This window comes from Adiantum capillus-veneris, chromosome 18, assembly GCF_014529385.1.
Source record: "Adiantum capillus-veneris isolate H3 chromosome 18, ASM1452938v2, whole genome shotgun sequence".
Lineage (NCBI taxonomy): Eukaryota > Viridiplantae > Streptophyta > Polypodiopsida > Polypodiales > Pteridaceae > Adiantum > Adiantum capillus-veneris.
This window is the reverse complement of record NC_140948.1, coordinates 115,676,352-115,701,196: the sequence shown is the minus strand read 5'-3', so window position 1 is coordinate 115,701,196 and position 24,845 is coordinate 115,676,352. Positions and strand designations below refer to the sequence as shown.

Genomic DNA, 24,845 nt, shown 5'->3' with positions numbered 1-24,845 from the left:
TCAAACCCTCCTCCGAAGGCCCCACTCTCTATGGCGAGAGCGGTCTACTTATGATTGCACAAATCTCTAAAATGCTTTGGACTTGCCGATCGGCGATGATGAGGACGACGACGAGACGGGCTGAAATCTGAAAATGCTAAGGGCTGAAATCTGCAAATCTTTATCTGCTGAATTCTGACTCTATGTCGATGACGACGACGCGCTGAAAACACAGATGCTGAAATCTACGTTTTCCAGGCTGAATCTGCAAACTACGCTTGATCTGACCGTGCGGCGAGGATCTACTGTGGGAAGGTGAGATCTGCGAGGTTCGGAACTTGTTCTGCGATGTCTAAGTGCTGAAAACTGAAAACGCTAGTGCTTGTGTTGGTTCCGTCGCGGTAGATCTGCAAAACTCTGAAATGCCTGGCAGATGCAAAAACGCTAGGCTAAAAATCTGACTTGTGGTGGAAATCTGCTAACGCTAGGGCTGATCTGTTGTTGCTGTGCAAATCTACTAATGCTAGGAGTCTTATGCTTCTTGTTGTCGCCAAGCTATTGCCAATGCAAAAACGCTGGCTGATCTAGTCCAAAAACGCCAGCCTTCTGTTGTGATGCAAAAACGCTAGGCCTCTTGGGGATTCTACTGAGAAGTTGCCTGTTAAGCGTGTGCTCATGCTGCCTCTTCTGCAAGAAAGTGCTAACTCTGGTTTGCTTATATATTATCTTAGCAAAATTGCCCTACCTAGTTTCCAACAAGTCACTTAATAAATAAGTGAAAAATGTCAAAAATAAGAAAATTCTGACTTGCGGTGGAAATCTGCTAACGCTAGGGCTGATCTGTTGTTGCTGTGCAAATCTGCTAATGCTAGGAGTCTTATGCTTCTTGCTGTCGCCAAGCTATTGCCAATGCAAAAACGTTGGCTGATCTGGTCCAAAAACGCCAGCCTTCTGCTGTGATGCAAAAACGCTAGGCCTCTTGGATGTTCTGCTGAGAAGTTGCCTGTTGAGCGTGTGCTCCTGCTGCCTCTTCTGCCAGAAAGTGCTAACTCTGGTTTGCTTATATATTATCTTAGCAAAATTGCCCTGCCTAGTTTCCAACTAGTCACTTAATAAATAAGTGAAAAATGTCAAAAATAGGAAAAATAGGTTTAATGCAATGGAAAATTTTCCTGATGGATTCTAATGGGAATGCTGATGATCATATTGTGTGCAACCGGAGGATATGCATCTAATCTAAGTGTCTGGTCATGCACGGTCTGCGAACAGACTCACAAAAGTGCCAGATCACTTCCTATCCTAGATTGACTTGACTGAACTGAACCCTGGTGATGTTGTTGCTTGTCCACGGACACATAGGGTTGGATGTGTCACGTGACATCTCTGATCTTTGTATCTCATGACTCTAGAAAAGAGAGAGAGATATGGGAAAGGCTCTCCATGCTGATAACAAACTGCAAATACAAGTGACCAAGGGTGATCCCGCATAGATCTAGCATGCCCTCGATGGATAGATGGATAGACCTGTCACCCATTCTGGCCATTGCAGGGCTGATTTGCAATTGTCACCGATTTGGCCCATAGCCATGAACAAGGCTGAATATTTGCAAGTATTGAATGTATTGATATACTTGTTGATTTTGCAAGAAGCTCTTGAGAAGCTACAGGAGAGATGCATGAGATTCAGATGCTTGTGAAGCTACAAGTGTTTGACATGTGCACGGCGCCGAGGAGAAGGGAAGCTTGCAAAGCATGCTGGGTGACCCATAGCCTAGCAAAGGATGCAGAGAAAGGACCAAGACTACTGGCGCCTAGCATCTGGCAGAGTATGCAAGGCAAGTGGACACTCGGATGGCTCATGCAAGTTAGCTGGAGTCCATGCATAGCAAGTAGCAGTTTATTCAAGTCAACTAGAATCCGTGCATGGGAGGTAGCAATCCATGCGAGTCAATTGGAGTCCATGCATGGCAGGTGGCAGTCTATGCAAGGCAACTTGGGTGCATGCAAGGGAGGTTGCAGTTCAAGCATGGCAAGTACCAAGCAACCCTAATGAAGAGTAGTTCAAGCCAAGGTTGTAGACGTAAAATTTGATTTGTACCGCCTTGGTCATCCAATACTAACGTACTCCTTGAATTTACTTCTATTGCTTGACTTCTAAATGTCGCAAAAGAATTGTGACTTATTTAGTTCAGATTTTGCATGCCATGAAACTCTGACAATTGTATTTTCTAAGTGTGTCTAATCAACAAACATGCTCTATATACACATACAAGGTCACACAAACACATGCTCTATGTACCATACAATTGTTTTTTTCGTACTTTATGCATCGTATTTAACGTCTTTATCCACCGTGGTTCAAGCATGGCAAGTACCAGGCGACCTTAGTAAAGGGTGGTTGAAGCATGGCAAGTGCATGACAACACAAAAGCTCCCATTTTCAACCAAGGTGCCCACACACACAAATGAGGAACCGGCCACTTGTCCAAAACAGCCCATTAGAGGCTCAGACAGAAGAAGAAAGTGCACACGCTTGGCACTTGGACTCTATGTAAAAACACACACACACACACACACACACACACACACACAACTCTATTTAAGGGCTCATTTAGCCAATTGTGAAGACTATTGTTGGCTCTCTCTCTCTCTCTCTCTCTCTCTCTCTCTCTCTCTCTCTCTCTCTCTCTCTCTCTCTCTCTCTTCGCGCGACTGAACCTGTTCCCACTACTGCCTGTAAGGCCCTGCCCATCAACAGTACGGCGCCCAGCCTGTCTGCCCAACTGAACCCGTCAGCAGTCATTTACCAGAAACCCTGTTATACCCGTCAGCAGTCAACAGATACCCAGCATATCGCCTGTTCCCACTGCCACTGCTCGTCATTTATACCAATGGGCCTCACCCTTTGAGCCACTCCCCTTGAACCGTCCTGAATCCGACCCGGCTATGGCAAAAGGGGCCACAAAGGACGACATGGCCAAGATGGAGGACAAGCTACACGCCACGATTAAAGAAACAAGAAATTGACCGACTCCGCCATCACCAATATCATCAACCGCCTCTCCAAACTTGAGAAGGAAGTAGAAGTCTTGAACAAAGAGAAAGAAGAATGGGCAAGGGAGAAGGAAGCTAAAGAAGAGGAAAAAAAGAAAGAGCTTGAGGGATGGAAGAAAGCCCAAGAAGGATGGAAGAAGGAGAAGGAAGAGATGCATCAGCAAATGGCCATCCTCAAGGCCTCAATGGCATCCCTTACCCCCGAGGAAGGGGAAATCAACAATGACACAAAGGAGGCCATCAAAGAAGAACTCACTAAAGCCCTTACAGAGAGCTTGGAAGACAAGCTCAAAGCCACGAAGGAGGGATGGGTAGAAGTGGTCAAAAAGAACCTCAAGAAAGAAGCGAAAGAGGATGCCCACAAGGAAGAAGCTTTCCTTGTACACACCACCCTTGAAGAGGAGAAGATGCGGAATGCCCGTCGCCTCAATATACGAGTCACCGGCATTGAAGAAGGGAAGGAATCCACCCCCGAGAAAGATGGTAAAACCTTATGCAACACACTTGGCTACAAAATAGAAGACCCAACCCCCTTCACCAAAGCTTGGCGAGCCGGCAAAGACCTCACCAAGAAGAGGCCTCTTATACTCCAATTCCCATCGGAAGAGGCACGCACCCTTTTCATCCGAAAGAGGGTAATCCTACGAGGTCTCACGGGCCCCCCTATCTACTTAGATGACGACCTCACAAAAATGCAAGTGGAGCATAGAAGAGCATGCATGCCTCGGATCCAACAAGCGCGCAATGAAGGAAAACGAGCCTCCTATCGTGACGGCCGGGTCATCATCGATGGCAAGGCCGTAGCATAGGAACTCGCGGCCTATGGGACACTATATGAGGAGATACACATAGCAGTTTGGAATTGCAATGGCTCTTTGTGGACACACCCAGGGAGATCGGAGGAGGTGATGCATAACAGAGACATCATCCTACTCACAGAGACACATGAGAGCTCAGAGAGAGGTTTACCTCGAGTACAGGACTATCAGTGGGAGTCTACACACAGGAAGTGCACACAGCACAACACCGCTAGAGGATCTGGCGGAGTAGCAGTCCTCTACCACCGCTTACTCCATAGCAAGATACGGATAGTAGCTCGTGACCCAGGAGCACGCTACATGTGGGTGCGGATTGAGCTCTCTGAGGAACACGTTCTCTACATTGCCATTTGCTACTTTGCACCCAGTGGTTCTAGATTCGCACAGACAGGCAGAGGAGAGACAGATGAGGCTCATACACAGGGCGGGGAGGAGGAGGATGATACACTCACACCATATGCATGCCTCAGGGAGGAGATCATGGAATACTCCAGGCTAGGAGAAGTTTTCCTCACGGGAGACTTCAACGCCAGGACACAGAGTAGACAGTGTGACATCTACGACTTTGACGACCCAGAGCTACTCTCCACCATGGAGAACACAGAGGCAGAGAGGACTTCCAGAGACACCACCACACCGACACCATACGGGCGACATCTACTTCGTTTGGGATCACAGCACCGTCTCATTATTTACAACGGGATGGCGCAATGGCCATCATCTGGAGGCCTGACTTGCATACCACCATCAGTACCCGGCGGCGGCGGCACAGTGGACTACATCATCGGCTTCAGAGAGGCAGCTCACCTCCTCACATCCTTCACCATCCCCCCATTACCTATTGGGGTTGACCATGCATATCTGGCTCTCTCTTTCACTGGCTCACCCATCTCACACACACCACCTACACTCACACCACACACCACCATACATTTCACACATGAGCTAGCCAAAGTTTACTCATCACATGTCTACGAGGGGATCTACACTCTCGACCCAGATACACCACTCTCTACACTCACTAGCCAGCTTTCCGCAATTCTACACACCTCGGCCCTCAGCTGCTTTCCACATACTACCCACACTGGTAGACCTCCACCCTCTGGGACGATGCCCCAGAACCGGTGGTACGATGAGGAGTGTAGGGATCTATACAGGCAGCTATGGGCTCGATGAGCCTTGGAGGAGATCACTGAGAGCGAGGTCAGGCGACAGATGAAGGCCATCACACGCCGTAAACGGTGGGCCTTCGAAGAGGCGCAGGAGCTTGAGCTATACCATCTTCTCATGAGTACTGACTGTGCCACCGCATGGAGGATTCTCAAAGAGCCACGCCCCACCACCCCCTTGGAGGATCCTCAGATTTGGCATGACTACGCCGAGCGCCTATACCAGATACCTGGGCAACCACTGATCCCGGAGCCATCCGACCCCCGACCTACCACCTCGACTTTCTTCACATCTAGTATGGTGAAGAGGGCTATTCGACGCCTCCAGCATGGCCGCTCAGCCGACCACACTAGACTACAGAGTGAGCACCTCATCTATGCAGCAGACACCCTCTCCCCCTTGATAGCACGTCTCTTCAACCGCGCTTTGGTTGAGGGACTACCAGAGGAGTGGACCATGCACACCATCGTGCCTATCCACAAATCTGGTGACACCTTGGACCCAGGGAACTACAAGACTATCATGATTGGCCACACATTGGCCAAACTATATGGAGCAGTTCTTGAGGCAGAGCTCAGCACATACGCAGAGGCATCAAGGCTACGCGCACCAGGACAGCCAGGGTTTCGACGCACTTTCTCGACCATCGACCACATCTTCGTGCTTCGCTGCCTGATCGATGGAGCGAAAGCACGGAAGAGACGACTCTACTGCTGCTTTGTGGATTTCCGCAAGGCTTTTGACACTATCCCTAGAGAGAGACTCTTTCAGCGTCTCCAGGAGCTACAGATACCATCTGAGATGATATGGGCCATTCATTCTTTGTATGCACAGGTCATAGGCAGAGTGCGGTGCCCAGGTGGAGTATCGGACCCCATTGCTAGCACCATTGGTGTGAAGCAAGGATGCCCCCTCTCCCCGACCCTATTTGGCCTCTACATCAATGAGATAGCAGACTACATCCTACGAGCAGGCGGGGCGGGCTCCGACTTGGCAGGTACACCAGTCCATATTATGCTCTATGCAGATGATATTATTCTAGTTTCTGAGACACAGGAGGGACTACAGAGCCACCTACGCGCCTTGGATGATTTCTGCACACATAGAGGGCTCACAGTGAACCTTGGCAAGACCAAGGTCATGATTTTCCACACCTCCAGGACAGTCCGAAGTAGAGCAGTGCTCATTGTAGCAGGTGGACAGGTTGAGGTAGTTGATTCATATATATACTTGGGGGTGACTTTCACTGGCACCACTGGCAAATTTTCCATGACCCAGGCAGCCAGAGACCGACTTACACGAGGATATGCAGCACTGGCCACCTTAGAGCGCACTGCGCAGATGCCACCAGGCCCACTTCCAAGAGCCCCGTACCAAGGGGTGGCTTTTTGACACTCTAGTTACACTTGCCATGATGTACGTTGCCGCAGTATGGGCACCAGGGCTACCAGCATCTCTCTGGACACAGATAGAGCGTCCACAGATCATTATGATTTCTCGTTCGCTCCATAGCAAACCATCAGTACCACACGACATCATCAGAGCAGAGCTAGCGGCACCCCCGATGCTAGTAGAAGCCCTCTTCCAAACAGTTTGCTTCATCCAGCGCATGTGAGAGCTGCCACCAGACAAACTCACCCGCAGAGCTTTCGAGGCATCGATACAGCTACACCAAGAGGGGGACACCAGAGCATGGTACTCGCAAGTCACAGAGTGGTTCACATCACATGGCCTAGACATCACAGACTTGCCTCCTTTTCAGTATGATCCCGACTCCCCACACATACGCCTCTCACACCATGAGAGGAATAGAGTTCTCAGACAGGATCTCACGCAGCTATACATCAGAGAGACATGGATCACACCCAGAGAGCCTCTTCCTACGAAGAGGCAGTACTACAGAGACCACTTCCTGACCATCCTAGCAGATGGGTTCATCCAGAGACCGAGGTACATGGATGTCTACATGCCGCACAGAGCATGGGTCGCCATTGGACAGCTCAGAGTATCATCACACCAGCTAGAGATTGAGGCAGGGAGAGCTGCACGTCCCCAGAGCAGAGAGGATATGCAGACTTTGCACAGCAGACATTGAGAGTGAGGAGCATTTTGTATGCAGATGCAGAGCATATGAGGAGATCAGAGGCAGATACCCGACCTTGTTTGCAGATCAGCCCACCTTACATCAGATTCTTGAGTCCAGAGACCAGCGACAGTTCGGCCGCTTCCTCATAGAGGCACACCAGCACAGGGACTCTCCTTCAGACATCATCAGTCGTGAGAGACGAGCGCCAGACACAACTCACAGACTTCTTCCAGAGGGACACAGTAGTACCACCATCCCAGACTACTCAGAGAGGAGTGACTCTACAGCAGGCTGAGGAGGTCCGAGCTCGCAGGCGTCCACGTCCCCACGGACGTAGGGCACCCCGACTTCACCAGAGAGAGATCCAGGAGATTCAGGAGCGCTACTACAGATCTCTAGAGGAGTGACGCATCCGGGCTTTTGCAGACCCAGCCGCCATCCTACGGGGATTTTTCACACCTCACCCACCCATGCATCATGTCTTACACCCTGATTACGGGACTGGATGGAGCTAAAGATCTAATAGCACTTTCTCTCATGATTGTATATACCCCAGCATATAGGATTGCATTTTTTCCCTAGTTTAGAGCTCCACCCCCCCCCTACCCTTGTACCACCTCCCTTCTCTCCCAGTCATTACACAGGATAGCTATTTTTTGCTTTGTACCTTTTATCCTTCACAGGATATCCATAGGACACTTACCCCCATGTACTTTGATTTGTCTCATAGGCCGATTTCGGCCTCTTATGGACGTTAAAAAATCTTTCTTTCTTTCTTTCTCTCTCTCTTACCCATCCCAGCTAGTTGTTTAGCTAGTTGTTTAGCTGCTTAGTCAACACCTAGCAGTTTAGGATTCCATAGTATTTTATTTTGTCATTTTGTCATTCTGTCATTTTGTCATCTTGTTACTCTGACTTTGTATCAGGACCACCACATTGTAACTTTCTGGTCTCATAGGTCACTTTGGCCTTTTGAAGACGTTAATATAACATTTCTTAACATTTCTCTCTCTCTCTCTCTCTAAGGTCTCTTGGGATAGTTTCCTACGACGTTAAAACGATCTTCCTCTTCTTCTCTCTCTCTCTCTCTCTCTCTCTCTCTCTCTCTCTCTCTCTCTCTCTCTCTCTGTGTGTGGGTGTGTGTGTGTGTGTGCGCGCGCGCGCTCTCATAGAAGTAGGGTGTCACAAACTACTGATGTGTCAACCACTAAAGACGAAAGGGGTTAGGACTCCCTCATCCTAGCCCTAGCCAACTTGCAAATCCCGACCGAGGGCCTTAAAACCTAATTGAGGAGGAAGAAGAACTTCTCCAACTTCAAGAGCCCAACCGAGAGGCCTAAAAACAGAAGGTGTCACGTGCGCATTGCACTTGAGCCACATGTGTCATGGACAAGCTACTGCTACAGGTCAGCATCAGTCTTAGTTACTATAGCTTGGCATCTAGCCTGGCAACTTTGTGAGCCTCTATAAGGACGTGCATGATCAGGCAGGTCATAGTTGCATACCCTCACTTGCACAGTTTAGTCATTTAAGCATAAAGGCATATGAACAGTCACTTAAATGAGTTATTAATAAGTGACTTTGACATAAAATTTATAAAAAGTAGGTAGGACAAATGGCTAAAAAACCTAAAAATAGTCACTTGGCCTTCAGTTTTGAGAACATCAAAACCAAGTACCAGTAGGGCATCTAGCGCCCACAACACCTCGGCACCTAACGTTTCCATCGCCAGCACCCCAACATCATCAACGTTTTGCATCAATTCAGCCAAAGTTTTGCATTAGATCAGCCTCAGCACAAAGTATTCAGCACTTAGCATTTAGCCATTGTATCAACATTTGTGCAAGTAATCTAAAGCAAGTACTTGCTCCGGGGTCCCTTGAGGGTGGTTGCGACCCGACATGCAATGTTCTCTCTCTCTCTCTCTCTCTCTCTCTCTCTCTCTCTCTCTCTCTCTCTCATTGTGTTCACTTCTCTCGATTGAAGAAAAGAAACCTTGTGTTTGTGCGGAGTACTAGATCTGAGCTAAAACCCTTAAACCCTTCTGCTGTACCTATCAACGTTATCAAAATCCGGGACATGCTTCGGCTTCACGAACTCAAGGGAAGAATCAAGAACCCAAGGAACCTCTCTCAGATTTTTTTCTCTATTTCAAAGAAATTTCGAGTCCTTGCCCCAGAAAACACATGTTGCCTACAGATATTACCCACTCCCACCCATTAGTCCATTGTACATCGGGCGCGCTCCCGTCCTCATCGCTATGTCTTGGATACTTTTAACTTTTAAGGCATAACCTCATCATTATGAACGAAGATCGGCATCAAATACACGATCAAGATCTGGAGTACCAGGATCTGCTTGCCTCATATGCAAGAAATTGGAGAATGGATCCCTTATCCTCTTCTGCATTCCCATTTGCATGTAGCGTGCATCCACTTCCGTCGACGTGGAACCATTGGACATTCCTCCGAGCACTGTGTTGGCTCTTACGCATGATGGTGTTACGAGATTGGGCACCCTCCAGTCGAACCGCTACCTAGTAATTCGACCGATGAGCATTCAAAGGACGAGGCAGAGGTAAAGGCGCTCCTGATCTCAGCCTTGATGACTTCGACTTTCAGGATGTGGAGATTCATATTCCGCCTTCTCATGAAACAAGCACTTCTTGGATTTGATGTGTCATTGTGTGCTCACCCCTCCCTAGTTAGGCTATCACCTTTTTTTGCCTCTATCACTTGCCATTTTGAGCCCTTGAAGCATGTACTTATCTACTTGTATTCGCCTTAATGGCATCAATGTTTTATTGGCGTGTTTTGCTACTCTCATGTTTCTCGTCTTTTTTGGTGCAATCCGATGCTCAAAGTGTTCTTAGCACTATGGTACATACATGTAGCTCAAAAAAATTGAGCTAAAAAGGCTCAACCCCTAGAGAGCATTGACCCCTAACCTTGGCGCCCCTTTCGGTATTATTTTATATTGCTTCAACTCAGTACATTGCCAATACTCCATCCTCTACACCGTCACACACAAGCATGCCAGAGAATGATTCCTTGGCTCATATTTAAAGGCCCTTGGCCTCTCAAAGCAGTTTACATGAAACGCTATAAACTCAAAAGCATCTGGTCCAGAAGCATCTTGCCCAAAACCTGCCAATGCAAAATAAGGGATTCCGTACACTGCCATGTCAACACTTGTCAGCAAAAAGCCGAAATCCGTACTGCTGCCACGTCGACATGTTAATGCAAAATCCGGAGGTGCCGTACAGCTGCCACGTCATCTTTCCAATAGCGCGATGATTTTGTGTGAGTGTGTTTGTTTGTGTGTGTGTGAGCTACTTTATTTTATTATTATACCCTTGGGCACTTGGTCCCCATCGGACGAGGTCCCATAAGTTGGTGGGAACTTCTTTTGCTTCTTCTTTTGTTGCTGCTGCTTCTTAGGGTTTAGGTTCGTCGGCCAAGATCTGCATGTTGGCTCCGTTCTTCACGTCAATAGTTTGTGACAGGTAGCTTTGGATAGATTTTAGAGCTAGCTTTTGAGAGCAGATGCTTTTGATATTAAGTGCTTTAGGACAGATGCTCTTGGGGCTCTATGTCACAAACTGCTGACGTGTCAAAGCCCGGAAGAATGGAGCCAACTTACACATCATGGCCGAGGGGCCTAAACCCTGAGTGAAGAGGCGGAAGCTATAGAAGATGAACCCGGATTTCGCGCTGCCTTGTTGACGTGGCAAACTGTACGGAATCCCGTGAATTGCGCTGACATGATGACGTGGCAAACTGTACAGATTTTCGTGTTTTGCGTTGATTGCTGACGTGGCAATTGTAGGGAATTCTGTGATTTACGCTGACAACTTTTGGGCATTGCTTTTGGATAGAAGCTTTTGAGTTTGAAGGCTTTTCATGTAAACTGCTTTTGGGGCCTAGGGCCTTTAGATATGAGGCCACGGGCTCATTCTTTGGCATGCTCCCTAGAGAAGGTGCAGAGTCTGGAGTACCGGCTTGTACTGTGTTGATGCAATATAAAGAAATATCGAAAGGGGCGCCAAGGTTTGGGGCCAATACTCTCTTGGGTGGAATTCCACCACTCCGTGTCGCGTGTCGTCTCTCTCTCTCTCTCTCTCTCTCTCTCTCTCTCTCTCTCTCTCTCTCTCTCTCTCTCTCTCTCTCTCTCTCTCTCTCTCTCTCTCTCTCTCTCTCTCTCTCTCTCTCTCTCAGTTCAGTTGTTATTGAAGTGCTAAAAGTCTGTTCAGTCTGTTCTTTTCTATTGGCATGTGGTGCTCGTCTTGTGACAGTGGTATCAAAGCATCAGGCGTGTGCTTTTTGGAAAGCATACCGGTCCTACAAAAGAACAGACATAGCTATTGGAATTTTATTTGAAGTATCTTAGTGCTCCAACCCCGGACTTATTAGCCACTCTGAAAGCATATCGGTCCTACAAAAGAGCAAACAGAGCTATTGGAATTTTACTTGAAGTATCTTCGGGTCCCGACCCCGGCCTTATTAGGCACTCCCACCCTTACTTCACCGCGCATCGGGCGCGTCCCATCTTCATCGCTCTGTCTTACAGGGCATAAGCCATAAAGAACCCAAGACATGGAATTCATGGATTCAATAGAATATTTGCAATTTATGCTCAATGAGCTCCACGACATTCTTTCGCGGCATCCTCAGCAACATCTTCCGATGCTGCAAAGTTTTCAACAATTTTTGTACTAAATGTTACCCCCTCTGATGCCCCAGGTGGTACCTCCTCCTCCGGCATCAGAAAGTACGAGAGCTTCCAACTGGCAACCTTCTCAGCCATCTTTTCCGATCGGGGGAGTTTTCAGGAATATGGTGCAACCATCTGACCCTGGTCCAATGCAACCGCCTGTGCCACCACCATTGCCCCCACCTCCACCACCGTCGCCGCCACCGCCAAACTACAATGGTTGGAGCCCATATGGATACCTTTATTATCCATACCCGGAATATGCGCCTAACCAACCCAAAGATGGCGGCACGACAATCAAATTTTTCACTTTTTCCGGGGTCAAAGATCGCAAGAAAGCAATGCAGTTCCTACAGAAATTCGACAACATCTATGCTTTGGGGACCTATACAGAAGAATCCAAGATTTCTTGAGCAACGGGATTTCTTAAAGATAATGCTATGCAATGGTGGAGTTCAATCACGACACAACCACATGCTCCAAGGACCTGGAGGCTGGCAAGCTTTCAAGACAGTTTTTGCACGCACGTACATGACTTCTATGTTTGAAGTCCAGATTTTGGCAGAGTGGGGCAACTTGAAAATGCTTGCCATTGAAACCATGGACAACTATAACCAAAGGTTACATGTACCTTCCAGTGTCCTTTAGGATCGTTCCCTTGGAGGCCCAATGCGAGCGATACACCATTGGACTACCATCACCATTGCAGGAATATTGTCTCTCCAAGCAAGTTTCCACCATGCAAGAGCTTATGGACCATGCCGCGGTCGGCTACAAACTAATGAAGGGCAAGCTAGGGTTTACCATAGAAGAACCTCCGGCCACATAACCACAACTCTCGGCAACAACGAACAAATTCTCGAGAGTCTCGTGAAAACCAACCGCAAAGGCCTCATTTAACGCCTCAACAACGAGACACCTTATTACAAGAAGGCTGATGCTTTGGATGCTTTCAAACAGGGCATAATCATTCTAGTTGTCCCAAATGCACTGATAGAGGAGCCGACACCCGCACCAACGGTCAACAGAACCCCAGCGCCACCTCCTGCGAGCTAGACCCGCTATTGGACTAGTTCTTGATATTTATGGCATATTCCTTGAGAGTACAAATGAATTGTGTCGAGCATATGGCAAAGTCAATGGCTTCAAAGCCCTTATTTTCTTTGACCCCCGAAGCTACAGAGAAGTTCATTGTAAGGTGCAGCGGAATGAATGTTGTATTTTCTCAAGATTAGTGATCTTTATTGCTCAAGGTTCCTTTTAGTTCTTATGGAAAGAGAGAGCTTTCCGTCTTATGGAGTGCTGTGGTCACGAACAAAGGGAGTGGATATTGTGCGTGCAAGTGAATGAGATTGAGAGAAGGAGAGAGAAGAGATACGACACCGAGAGGTTGTAAAACCCTCCTCCGAAGGCCCCACTCTCGTCGGCGAGAGTGGTCTATGTCTTGATTGCACAAAGGTGTACAATGCGTATGCAATGGACTAATGCAATGGGACTATGCCGATGACAACGACGACGGTGACGACGGCGACTTGAGCTGAAATCTGGGATCTTCTTGATGCTGAATTTCTGGGACTGTTTCGGTGGCTGAAAATGACTGTTTTGGGCTGTGTTCTTATGGCTGAAAATGGGGAACCATCTGCAACCTTTTCGGGCTGATTTGCTACCTTTGCTAAGGCTGAAAATCTGCGTTTCGACTGCTGAATTTCTGATCCAAAAACGCTGGAATTTTTATGGTTTTCTGCGTTTTTTAGGGTTTCTGCATTTTTAGGGTTTCTGAAAATGCTGGAATCCGCAGGTATTCCAAGGCTGAAAACGCTAATGAAGCTGAGTATCTGCTGTGGATTGAAAACGCCAAGGGGAGTGGGAGGATGGCGCGGGGTCATAAGGGGGGTATTGCTGAGAAGTTGCCTGTTGAGCGGGAAGCTCCTGCTGCCTCTTCTACCATTTAGTGTTAACTTGGGTTTGCTTATATATTAACTTAGCAAAATTGCCCTACTGACTACCCCAACAAAAGTCACTTAATAAATAAGTGAAAAATGTCAAAAATAGGGAAAATGGGATGAAGTCACTTGAAAAATCCCCTAACTGATGCTAATGGATTTTGATGGGAATTCTGATGGTCATGCTGTGTGCAACCGGAGGATATGCATCTATGCTAAGTGACTGGGCATGCACGGTCTACGAATAGACTCACAAAAGTGCTAGATCACTGCTAATCTAGACTTGACTTGGCTGACTGAACCTTGCTGTGGTATAGCTTGTCCACGGACACATAGGGTTGGGATGTGTCACGTGACATTCATCCATCCAAAATTCTTAAAGCAGATGCACTTCGATTATGATGCAGAGGGTGAAGAAATTGAAGCTGAGCTAGCCACGGGGCAAACTCAGAAAGTGGTACCGCTCATTGGTGCTCTTCCAGTGACTATCCAAGATTATCATGGGAAAGCTGATTTCCACATCATGAAGTTGGGCAATTGCGACATTCTCTTGGGCATGCCTTGGCACGACGAGAATGATGCGACTCTCCGGGGTTCAAAACCGTACATCACCGTGATGCAAAAGGACAAGCCAGTCGTCCTCAAAGTTCGGTTGTCCGAACAAAACCTCGTATGAACTCTCTACTTGTTTTTCTTCATAGCTAGAAAGTATTGTTTAAATTTGTTTGAAATGGATGGTATCTGTTTTGAACTTGTCTTGGTGCCGATTTGAAATGTTTGACTCTGGTTTTAATACTGGCTTCAATGATTGGTGATTTTACTCCCAGGTGGAGTAGTGAAAAATGTTGCTTTGTTATTGTTTGAACCTCGGAACGACGCAAACAGGATGTCTGGGGAGTGTTTCGTTGTATGCTAGGAAATCTCCGAACGACGCAACGAGATGTCTGGAGAGCGTTTGGTTGTATGCTTGAAAAAGATTGCTCTTGTTACTCCCGGTTCGGACCTGGATGGTTATGCGGGAGGAGTATTAAGAAGTCTAAGCAGTGGTTACTCTCAGCACCTCCAAACGACGCAGGCTGCGATCTGGGGGGCGTTTGGTTGTAAGAGGCCTCTATGTCTCCCGGCTCGGACCTTTTTAGGTTATGCGGGAGGAGTGATCACGGAGTCGTTGAATATCTCCCGGCTCGGACCTTGTTAGGTTATGCGAGAGGAGAGACTTTATGTTTCTATGTTTTGTAACATGCATATGTGAGCATTTGTGTTGCATTGTGATGTGCCAATCACTGAATATTCCTAACTGGATGAGATTGTCTAGGTATGTAATTTTCGTGCATCAAGACACCCATGGAAGATCAGTGCGGTATGGGTGTGATGGCTAATTTTACTATGCCGGAATATCAAGAGTTCCGATCTGGACGAAAGGAGAAGCCAACTCCTTGATCAAAAGAGCCAAAAGGAGAAGCCAACTCCTTAAAAAAACAAAAAAAAAGAGCAAATTGATTGTCCCTCGGAATGTCCCTCGGAAAATTTTTGAGCTAACTTGAGTTGTTTTGAAGATATGTTGTAATCGCGCACGATTACTTTCTTTCAAGAAGGGGGGATGTCACAAACTGCTGACGTGTCAAAGCCTTGAAGAATGGAGCCAACTTGCAGATCATGGCCGAGGGGCCTAAACCCTAAGTGAAGAGCCAGAAGCTGTAGCAGATGAACCTGGATTTCGCGTTGCCTTGCTGACATGGCAGACAGTATGGAATCCCGTGAATTGCGCTGACATGATGACGTGGCAGACTGTACGGATTTTCGCGTTTTGCGTTGACTACTGACGTGGCAGTTGTAGGGAATTCCGTGATTTACGCTCGCAGCTTTTGGGCATTGCTTTTCACCCAGAAGCTTTTGAGTTTTCATGTAAACTGCTTTTGGGAACTAAGGCCTTTAAATATGAGGCCATGGGCTCATTCTCTGGCATGCTTCCTAGAGAAGGTGCAGAGTCTGGAGTACCGGCTTGTACTTTGTTGATGCAATACAAAGAAATATCGAAAGGGGAGCCAAGGTTTGGGGCCAATACTCTCTGGGGTGGAGTTCCGCCACTCCGTGTCGCGTGCCGTCTCTCTCTCTCTCTCTCAGTTCAGTTGTTATTTAAGTGCTAAAAGTCTATTCAATCTGCCTTTTCTATTGGCACGTGGTGCCCGTCTTGTGACACTCTGCTTTTGGGCATCCCTTGTAAGTTTACAAGTGCCCAGAGGACCACTTCTTGGGAGCATTTGGACGCACACTCTCAGAGAGAGCCAGACCCCTCAAGAGTTGTATTTTTGCGACATAATAATAAAAAAATACCGAAAGGAGTGCCAGTCTTTGGGGCCAATGCGTCTTGGCTCGGAACTCCGTCGAGTCGTGTCCTCTACTTTCTCTTTTCAAGTTGTTTTGAAGTACTAAAAGTGTTGCCAAGTGTGTAGATTGCATTATCTCTGTGTTTCCATTCCGTCCATCCTCGGAAGTGATTACATTGCAAGGTAAGGGGGCTCTAGTCAACAAATAAAGGAGGACTTGTAGTGTCACGTGACACATCCCAACCCTATGTGTCCGTGGACAAGCTACACCATGGCAAGGTTCCCGCCAGTCAAGTCAGTTAAATTAGCAGTGATCTGGCACTTTTGTGAGTCTATTCGTAGACCGTGCATGCCCAGTCACTTAGCATAGATGCATATCCTCTGGTTGCACATAGCATGATCATCGGAATTCCCATCAGAATCCATTAGCATCAGTTAGGGGAATTTTCCAGTGCATTTAGCCTATTTTCCTATTTATTGATATTTTCACTTATTATTTTTAAGTGACTTTCCAACAAAAGTAGGTAGGGCAATTTTGCTAAGTTCAATATATAAGCAAACCCAAGTTAGCACTTTCTGGCAGAAGAGGCAGCAGGAGCTTCCCGCTCAACAGGCAACTTCTCAGCAGTACCCAGCTCATGACCCTCTAGCGTTTTTGCATTACCACCCCATCATTGGCGCTCCCTTCCACAGCAGGCTATAGCCATCAACAGCAGCACCCTAGCGTTTGCAGATCCCTGTGATCGCCAGCAGATTTCCTAAGCATTGGTAGCGTTTTTTTCACATCAGCCCATCAGCGTTTTTGAGTTGCAAATTCAGATCAGCCTAGTGTTTTTGGCTAGCAGCAGGACTCATCAGCGTTTACAGTTTCAGCCCCTTACCGCATCAGATACACACAGTTTTCAGCCTATGACACAGTAGTAGATCAGCCCCAAGATGGTTGCAGATGCTCCCCCATTTTCGGCCATAAAAACGCGGCCAAAACAGTCATTTTCAGCCACCAAAACAATCCCGAAATTCAGCGATTAGAAAATCTCAGATTTCAGCCATCGAGTCGTTGTCGTCATCACCGTCGTCGCCATCAGCATAGTCCCATTGCATCAGTCCATTGCATACGCATTGTACACCTTTGTGCAATCAAAATAGACCACTCTCGCCGACGAGAGTGGGGCCTTCGGAGGAGGGTTTTACAACCTCTCGGGTGTCGTATCTCTTCTCTCTCCTTCTCTCAGTCTCATTCACTTGCACGCACAATATCCACTCACCTTGTTCGTGATCATAGCACTCTCCATAAGACGGAAAGCTCTCTCTTTCCCTAAGAACTAAAAGAAACCTTGAGCAATAAAGATCACTAATCTTGAGAAAATACAACATTCATTCCGCTGCACCTTACATTGGTATCAAAGCTTTGGAAGTGTTCTGCATTACTCAAGGAAAGAACCACAAGAATTTTTTTTGCTTGTTGCGATCGCACGAACCCAAGTTCACTTGGGCGTGGCAATTCCTAATCGTGTTTTGTTGAAGAGTGACAGGAATCCCAAGAAAGAAGAGCTTGTCCAACCTCCCCTTGTGTCTCTTTTCACTCATTGAGAGCGGACCGTGCACTTAGCGGCCGGCCAATCGACGTGAGGTGGGAAAAAGCAACCTTGGTGTGAGCGCAAGGCCGCCAAGGGGTGCGCCCGCAGAAAGGAGTAGAACTCGGGTGAAGAGAAGATCCTTCTCCAATGCGATTTGCAAGCGAAAGAAACCCTCAAGAACCCCAAGAACCCAAGACCCTCAAGAACCTCAAGAACCTCAAGAACCCAAGATTCTCACGAATCAAGGACCTCAGGAACCAAGACCCTCAAGAACCCAAGTTCCTCGCGAGCTTAAGACCCCAGGATCATAATGCATGGTGGTCACCCGAAGCGCAATGGATACTTCGCATACAGGTGATGAGCATGAGAGAGGCGACGAAGACTCGTCCCCACCTGGAGATGATTTCTTCAACCCTCCCCCTTCGCCATCTACGCCACCAAGTGACCAAACCCTATGGAGGCACTAGACAAGCAGATGATGGCCATGATGGATAGACAGGAAGACAAGCGCCTTGCTTTAGAACGCGAGTGCGACGCAAGAAAAGAAAGAAAAGAACTAAGGAAGGAGGAAGCGGCAGCAAGAAACGCAGCATTGGAGGCCGATCGTGCCGCTCATAGATTAGCCTTGGAGGCCGAGCGTGAAGCTCGACGAGAGCTACGTACTCAAGAATTGCTTGCCCAAGTCCTAGCCTCGAAGACCGAACCACCCAAAGATAGTGGGAGTTCGTCAAGTGGCGCAAGCCACGATGCGGATTCCAACCATCCAATCACAGAGAAGTTGACTTTCAATAAGTATGACGGTAAGATGGATGCTACAGTTATTCATTCTTGGTTGCATCAATTTTATGCTTATTTTGCGACAACTAAGAAGACAGGAAATAGCAAAGTTTTGACGGCAGCTATGTACCTTGCCGGTGATGCCATACCACGCATGGCAAGAGGCACAGCTAGCCACGCACCTAGAGGCAGCCGACAATTTCACGCCCCTCTCTTTTAGTTGGGCTAATTTCCAAGACAAGCTCAAGGCGCGGTTTATGCCACCTCAGTATCTCGCACGATTGAAGGACGATTGGCGCGCTCTCAAGCAAAATGGTATGCCAGTTATGTCTTTTTCTAATCGTGTTTTGCAGCTAGGTACCCAATTAAGCATGTCGGATGATGAGCGCAAAGAGGCTTTTCTCTTTGGATTGGACGAGTATATCAAGTACGATGTCGAGGTATTCAATCCAATCGATCTCAACAAGGCGGTAGCGATTGCTCTCGCACAGGAGATGAAGCACAACAAGGGAAAGCCTAAGGAGCACAAGACTTCCACAAGTACGAGGCAAACTTCTCAGAACCCTCAGAACGATAAGAACGGTAAGAATGGTAACAATGATAACTCTTCTAACCAATCTTCCAACAGTCTCTCACAAAAGAATTCTTCAAATGAATCTAAGGGTAAGGCTAACACAATTGCTAAACCTAAGCTTACTCCATATGAAAAGGTAGCACAAGGAATTGTAGGAGGATACATCACGTCGGAAGAACAAAGCACTTATTCTAAGGAAGGTCGTTGTTTTCATTGTCACATTAAGGGTCAAATAAAAAGAACATGTCCTAAGCTTGCATCGAATGAATCTAAAGAACCCACAGCACCCACTACATCTGTCAATGCAATGAATGATAACATGGGTGTGCCCAAAGTTTCCAGGAACCCATTGATGATTCTAAATGTTATGGTCGTACGTCGGGGCACCGTTTTGTCATATTGTTTGACCCAGGTAGTATGCATGATGTGATCAGTTCCTCTCTTGTTGAGAGAGCCCGCTTCCAAGTTAGTCCGAGATCTCCTATCGAGGTCTCTGGCTTTCGTCTCGGTATGGACGCTCTCATCACGGAGGAGTGCCTTGATGTGTTGTTTGCAATTCAACAGACTGCCTTCACTAGAAGATTTGTTGTTTCTCCTCTCTCAGGATGTGATATGATTTTAGGCATTAAATGGTTCCGTGAGACTGATGCTGTCATAAAATTTGCGGCTAACACTATAACTCTCAATGCCGACAGTGATTCTCCTACTATCTTTCATGAAGTGGACACTGCTCCTTCTCCATCTCCCATTGCTAAAATGCAGGACAAGGTTGAAAGGATTCGAGATAAGGAGACTCTCTTAGTCTCTTTTTCTCCACAGCATGACATACAGAACTTGCATGATTATGAGAAGCATGATGATTTGAATGATAATGATTTACATGATGATTTGGGTGAAAAAGACAAGCATGATGAATTGCATGAAGATGATGTGATTGTTCACAAGGATGATGTGTTAGTGGATGCTTTTCCTAGCGAAGCTAACCTCGTTGTAGATTCGATCAATCACGAAGATCCGATCTTGGCTTTCGAGTCGAGGTCCAAAGAACCCCCACAGGACGATTCGATCATTCAGGACGAACCGATCTTGGCTCTCGAGCCTTGGTCCAAAGAACCCTCACAGGAAGTATTATGTGTTCGCATGATTGATACGCACGCATTGTTTGAGTGTTTCATTCGTGAAGGTTTCCTGTAGTTTAGTCAGCATCGTTATGTGATCCCTTTTCCTAGGCATGACATACTATATGTTGAGCGCGTTTCTCTCATGGATGAGCATGAATGTATGCGGATTGTTCATGAAAAGCTGAAAAGTTTGTATGTCAGGAAGTCACATTCCATGTCTCTTCCGTGGCGTGACACACTTTCCGAAAGAGCACATGATAGTATGAGGACCAAGCATGGGCATTTCCATTGTGATTTGCCACAGTTGATTGATTTCGATCAAACAGAAAAGATTCGAGCGCATTGTTTGCATGTGTTTGATGAACAGGTTGTCACTCAGTCCCTATGTTCATCTACATTGCATACACAGTCTTTAGCAAAGACAAGATTTTTTTTCCTTCACTTTACATGGAATAGGTATGTCATGGTTTTGTGTTGGAGATGGTTTCAGGAATTTTCAACCATGGAGATTCTTGAAGACGGAAGCAGCAGGACTCTAGACGAAGTTGAAGCATCAAAGGAGCCACAGAAGACTTTAAGTCACTTTCGGCGCGGCCCAAAGAAGCAAGCGTTGCAAACCTTCATGAAGTTCAAGTATCGCACGACCCACACAGCATAGTGGGCCGGCAAAGAGTCCCTTCCAGGATTCCCGATGCTGTTGGCGATCTCCCTCGACACCATACAATTCGGTACCAGTACCTCACTTTGAAAAGGAGGAGATGTCACGTGACACATCCCAACCCTATGTGTCCATGGACAAGCTACACCATAGCAAGGTTCCCGTCAGTCAAGTCAGTTAAATTAGCAGTGATCTGGCACTTTTGTGAGTCTATTCGTAGACCATGCATGCCCAGTCACTTAGCATAGATGCATAGATGCATATCCTCCGATTGCACACAGCATGATCATCGGAATTCCCATCAGAATCCATTAGCATCAGTTAGGGGAATTTTCCAGTGCATTTAGCCTATTTTCCTATTTATTGATATTTTCACTTATTATTTTTTAGTGACTTTCCAACAAAAGTAGGTAGGGCAATTTTGCTAAGTTCCATATATAAGCAAACCCAAGTTAGCACTTTCTGGCAGAAGAGGCAGCAGGAGCTTCCAGCTCAACAGGCAACTTCTCAGCAGTACCCCCCTCATGACCCTCTAGCGTTTTTGCATTACCACCCCATCATTGGCGCTCCCTTCCACAGCAGGCTATAGCCATCAACAGCAGCACCCTAGCGTTTGCAGATCCCTGTGATCGCCAACAGATTCCCCAGCATTGGTAGCGTTTTTTTCACATCGGCCCATCAGCGTTTTTGAGTTGCAAATTCAGATCAGGCTAGCGTTTTTGGCTAGCAGCAGGACTCATCAGCGTTTACAGTTTCAGCCCCTTACCGCATCAGATACACACAGTTTTCAGCCTATGACACAGTGGCAGATCAGCCCCAAGATGGTTGCAGATGCTCCCCCATTTTCGGCCATAAAAACGCGGCCAAAACAGTCATTTTCAGCCACCGAAACAATCCCGAAATTCAGCGATTAGAAAATCTCAGATTTCAGCCATCGAGTCGTCGTCGTCATCACCGTCGTCGCCATCGGCATAGTCCCATTGCATCAATCCATTGCATACGCATTGTACACCTTTGTGCAATCAAAGTAGACCACTCTCGCCGACGAGAGTGGGGCCTTCGGAGGAGGGTTTTACAACCTCTCGGGTGTCGTATCTCTTCTCTCTCCTTCTCTCAGTCTCATTCACTTGCACGCACAATATCCACTCACCTTGTTCGTGATCATAGCACTCTCCATAAGACGGAAAGCTCTCTCTTTCCCTAAGAACTAAAAGGAACCTTGAGCAATAAAGATCACTAATCTTGAGAAAATACAACATTCATTCCGCTGCACCTTACATGTAGAAGGTGGAGATGGGCCAAATAGGGGGACCGATGTGTGAGAATCAACGAAGGTTTTTTTTTTTTTTTTTTTTTTTTGGGGGGGGGGGGGGGGGGGCTAGGAATCCAAGCCCACACCTAGAGAAGGACCCTGTTCTCGAGGCACAAAGCTGGAAATCATAGAGGTCGAGTTGGAGACAAAGATGGAGGAGGCAGTGGCTAGAAATCAAACTCCATGCCAAAAGGTCCAAAATCTTTGGGAGCTTGAGTGGGAGCCTGAGTCGAAGGAGGGTGCAGACCTTGTAGCCTCAAATAAGCATTTAAACTAGCACAAAGACTCTAGGCAGTTGTAGGGACCTATGAGGGAGTTGGTGAGTGCGCCACGATAGAGAAGGACCTCGAGTCGAAAAGGAGGTGGTGGTTTTCCTCCTCGTCACCGAGAAACTTGTTGCAGCTCATCAACACAAGGACCCTATGGGGTGGATCCTGTTATTGGGGAGTGGCCTTCTACTTTTCAATGATGAGGTAAAGTGCAAGAGGCCCGGGCTATACACCCAAACTCATGCATTGATCCAACCAACCACTAAGACCACTCGACCGCGGTAACCAACATTCATTATATCGAGCACGCAGACTAATCTAGACACACACACCTTGATGTGTGGTGTGCCAGGGCCCCAGCCCATACTAGATCAAAAAGAGAGCCATGGACCACATGTGCCAAGGTGTCATGCCTTGCTAAAGCCCAAGGTCCATGGGATCAATGCATCTTAGCAAGAGCATTTGACGTTGATCTCCCAAGAGTTTAATCTCCAACTAAAATGCTCAACTCTCCATTGAAGTTCTTGAACAACCGGTTTGGTATGTTAGTAATATTTCCCCCTTGAATGATGGTATATGCACGTATATGTAGTGGGGGATGGTCCCCTCCCCTAGGCTGATTGATTCGTATTCACATTTTTTGAAGGATAAAAATTCTTAAATTCTTTGCACATTTCTTTGCAAATGTGTGACACCTAAAATATCAGAGTACTGGCTCCATTTTCAATGCGGCATAGACGTCTTTCATGTAAAAACTCAAAGACCATGCTAGACTACTTTGAGCAACAGCCATCCACCAATTTGGACTTATAGCCCACAATTTTCAGTACAAACATCTCCTGTCGACCATACTTTCTTTTCCAAGCAATGACAATGTTTGCAAAAAAGCAGGGATTTAGTGTATATTTAACCAGCTAAAACTGCGAATTCACGGGGATCTAATGCTTGAAAGTGGTTTTCTTCCCCTGCCGTGCTTTAACTAATGAAGCAAAGGCATTTAGTTAGAGAGCCAGTATTTCCCAAGCAATGAGGGAAGAAAAGGGTTCAAAAACTTAAAAGAACACTAATATCCCTTGAAAACGTTTTTCTTATCGTGTAGTGCTCTAACTAATTAAGCAAAGATGTTTAGTTAAAGGCCAAGACCTGTCATTGAAAACTTCTCGATTTCTGATGAGTTTGAGGAGCTCAAGACACGATAATGAATCAGCAACAATATTTGAGGCGGCGACATCAGCTTCTTCTTGACCAGCTAGCTTCAAATCTGTTTTGCTCGTTTCCTTTTTCATCTTCCCCCTTGCGACTTCATTTTGACCCATTCCTACATCAGAGCTTTGAAGCTTCCGCTTCTTCTTACTTCTCTGACCTGCTTTCTTCCCATTCATGTCCCCCCAGTTCAACCTTTCTCTCTTCTCTTTCTCGTCTGCTTCCGGAGTCAAAACTCTTTTTCTCTGCAGCTGTTTCATCCGCTTAGAAGGTGGGAAAGAAGGTTGAAGGTTAAGGACGCGCGCGCGCGCGTGTGTGTGTGTGTGTGTGTTTTTTGGGGAGGTTTTTGGGGAGGGAGAGAGAGAGAGAGAGAGAGAGAACCTTTAATACACCAATTATTACAAAAGCCTCACTTAATGTAAAATTTTAATTTTTTGGTGCTGGTAGAGTGAAACAAGTTAATTATAAAATAAAGTGACTTGCCTTTCACATGAAAAAATAAACTGTAAATTATAATTAGAATTTTAAATCGGCAACTTTTACATCTTAAAAAAAGATAGAGGGGCAGGAGAGAGAGAGAGAGAGAGAGAGAGAGGGAGAGAGAGAGATCTTTCCCTCTCTCTAATTCTCCAGAAACACACACAAAAGAAAATCATAACAAAAATAGAGAAAAAAGAATATGCTATAAATTTAATTTCAAAAGCATGTAAGACACAAAATGGTAAAACAAATCTCATTATGACTTCTTTTCATAAAACTAAAACTAACAAGCATAAGAAATGTTAAGGGGGTCTTTGCTAGTGTTTCAAGGGGTGAATGCATGGGGCGTGAGTTAGCTCTGTACGGGCGCTCGCGGGTAGGGGGGCCTTTGGAGGCCGTTGCACTATGCTTGCTTGTGTGTGCACCTGCGGGTGCTAGGGAGCTAGGTAGAGCTGTCAAGGAATAGCCGCGGGGGAAGGGGTCTCTAATCGGCGATGCAACTCCTATCACTCCCTTGCTTTCATCAATTGGCCCCTTTTCTGGAGATCGGGTTGTTGGGCAGTCCCCCGCCATCATGATGGAAAAGGAGCAACTCTGGAGCGGTGGTTCTTAAGATTTAGCCTTAAAGAGCAAACAATGATTTGAAGGTATCCAGTAAAAACCATCATTGCAACCAAACACTAAATCTTTTGCCACCCAAGCCAAAAACTTACTCAATCTAGAGATAACTATCTCAAACAATCATCTCAGACTCATGATTGTTTTGAGCTAAGGAAAAGTATAT

The 24,845-nt window shown here is 46.7% G+C and overlaps 3 protein-coding genes and 1 pseudogene across 7 annotated transcripts in view; 3 read left to right on the top strand and 1 right to left on the bottom strand.

Moving 5' to 3' along the window:
• LOC147436252 (Urb2/Npa2 family protein) overlaps window positions 1–23,931 on the bottom strand; it is a 114,411-nt gene extending 90,480 nt beyond the window's left edge. For 2 of the 5 annotated variants that reach the window (XM_086489177.1, XM_086489178.1), the window contains exon 1: window positions 23,522–23,931. In XM_086489177.1, coding sequence (XP_086345303.1) covers window positions 23,522–23,841 — 320 coding nt within the window. In that variant the 5' untranslated portion in view covers window positions 23,842–23,931. The remainder of the gene's footprint in view (window positions 1–23,521) is intronic. The other 3 variants (XM_086489179.1, XM_086489181.1, XM_086489180.1) reach the window with 3 other exon arrangements.
• Window positions 3,089–3,933, top strand: LOC147436255 (uncharacterized). The gene has a single exon (XM_086488122.1). The coding sequence runs from the start codon at window positions 3,186–3,188 to the stop codon at window positions 3,840–3,842; it is 657 nt and encodes a 218-aa protein (XP_086344248.1). The 5' UTR covers window positions 3,089–3,185; the 3' UTR covers window positions 3,843–3,933.
• LOC147436254 (uncharacterized) lies at window positions 4,211–5,764 on the top strand. Its single transcript, XM_086488827.1, has 2 exons — window positions 4,211–5,652; window positions 5,757–5,764. Exons 1-2 carry the CDS (start codon window positions 5,067–5,069, stop codon window positions 5,762–5,764), a joined length of 594 nt encoding a protein of 197 aa, XP_086344953.1. The 5' UTR covers window positions 4,211–5,066.
• Window positions 5,647–8,280, top strand: LOC147436253 (uncharacterized; annotated as a pseudogene).
• Window positions 23,932–24,845: the final 914 nt, after the last annotated feature.

What these genes read in the sequence shown, in the direction of transcription:
- LOC147436255 (XM_086488122.1), top strand. Translation starts at nt 3,186, where the DNA reads ATGCATCAGCAAATGGCCATCCTCAAGGCCTCAATGGCATCCCTTACC.
- LOC147436254 (XM_086488827.1), top strand. Translation starts at nt 5,067, where the DNA reads ATGAAGGCCATCACACGCCGTAAACGGTGGGCCTTCGAAGAGGCGCAG.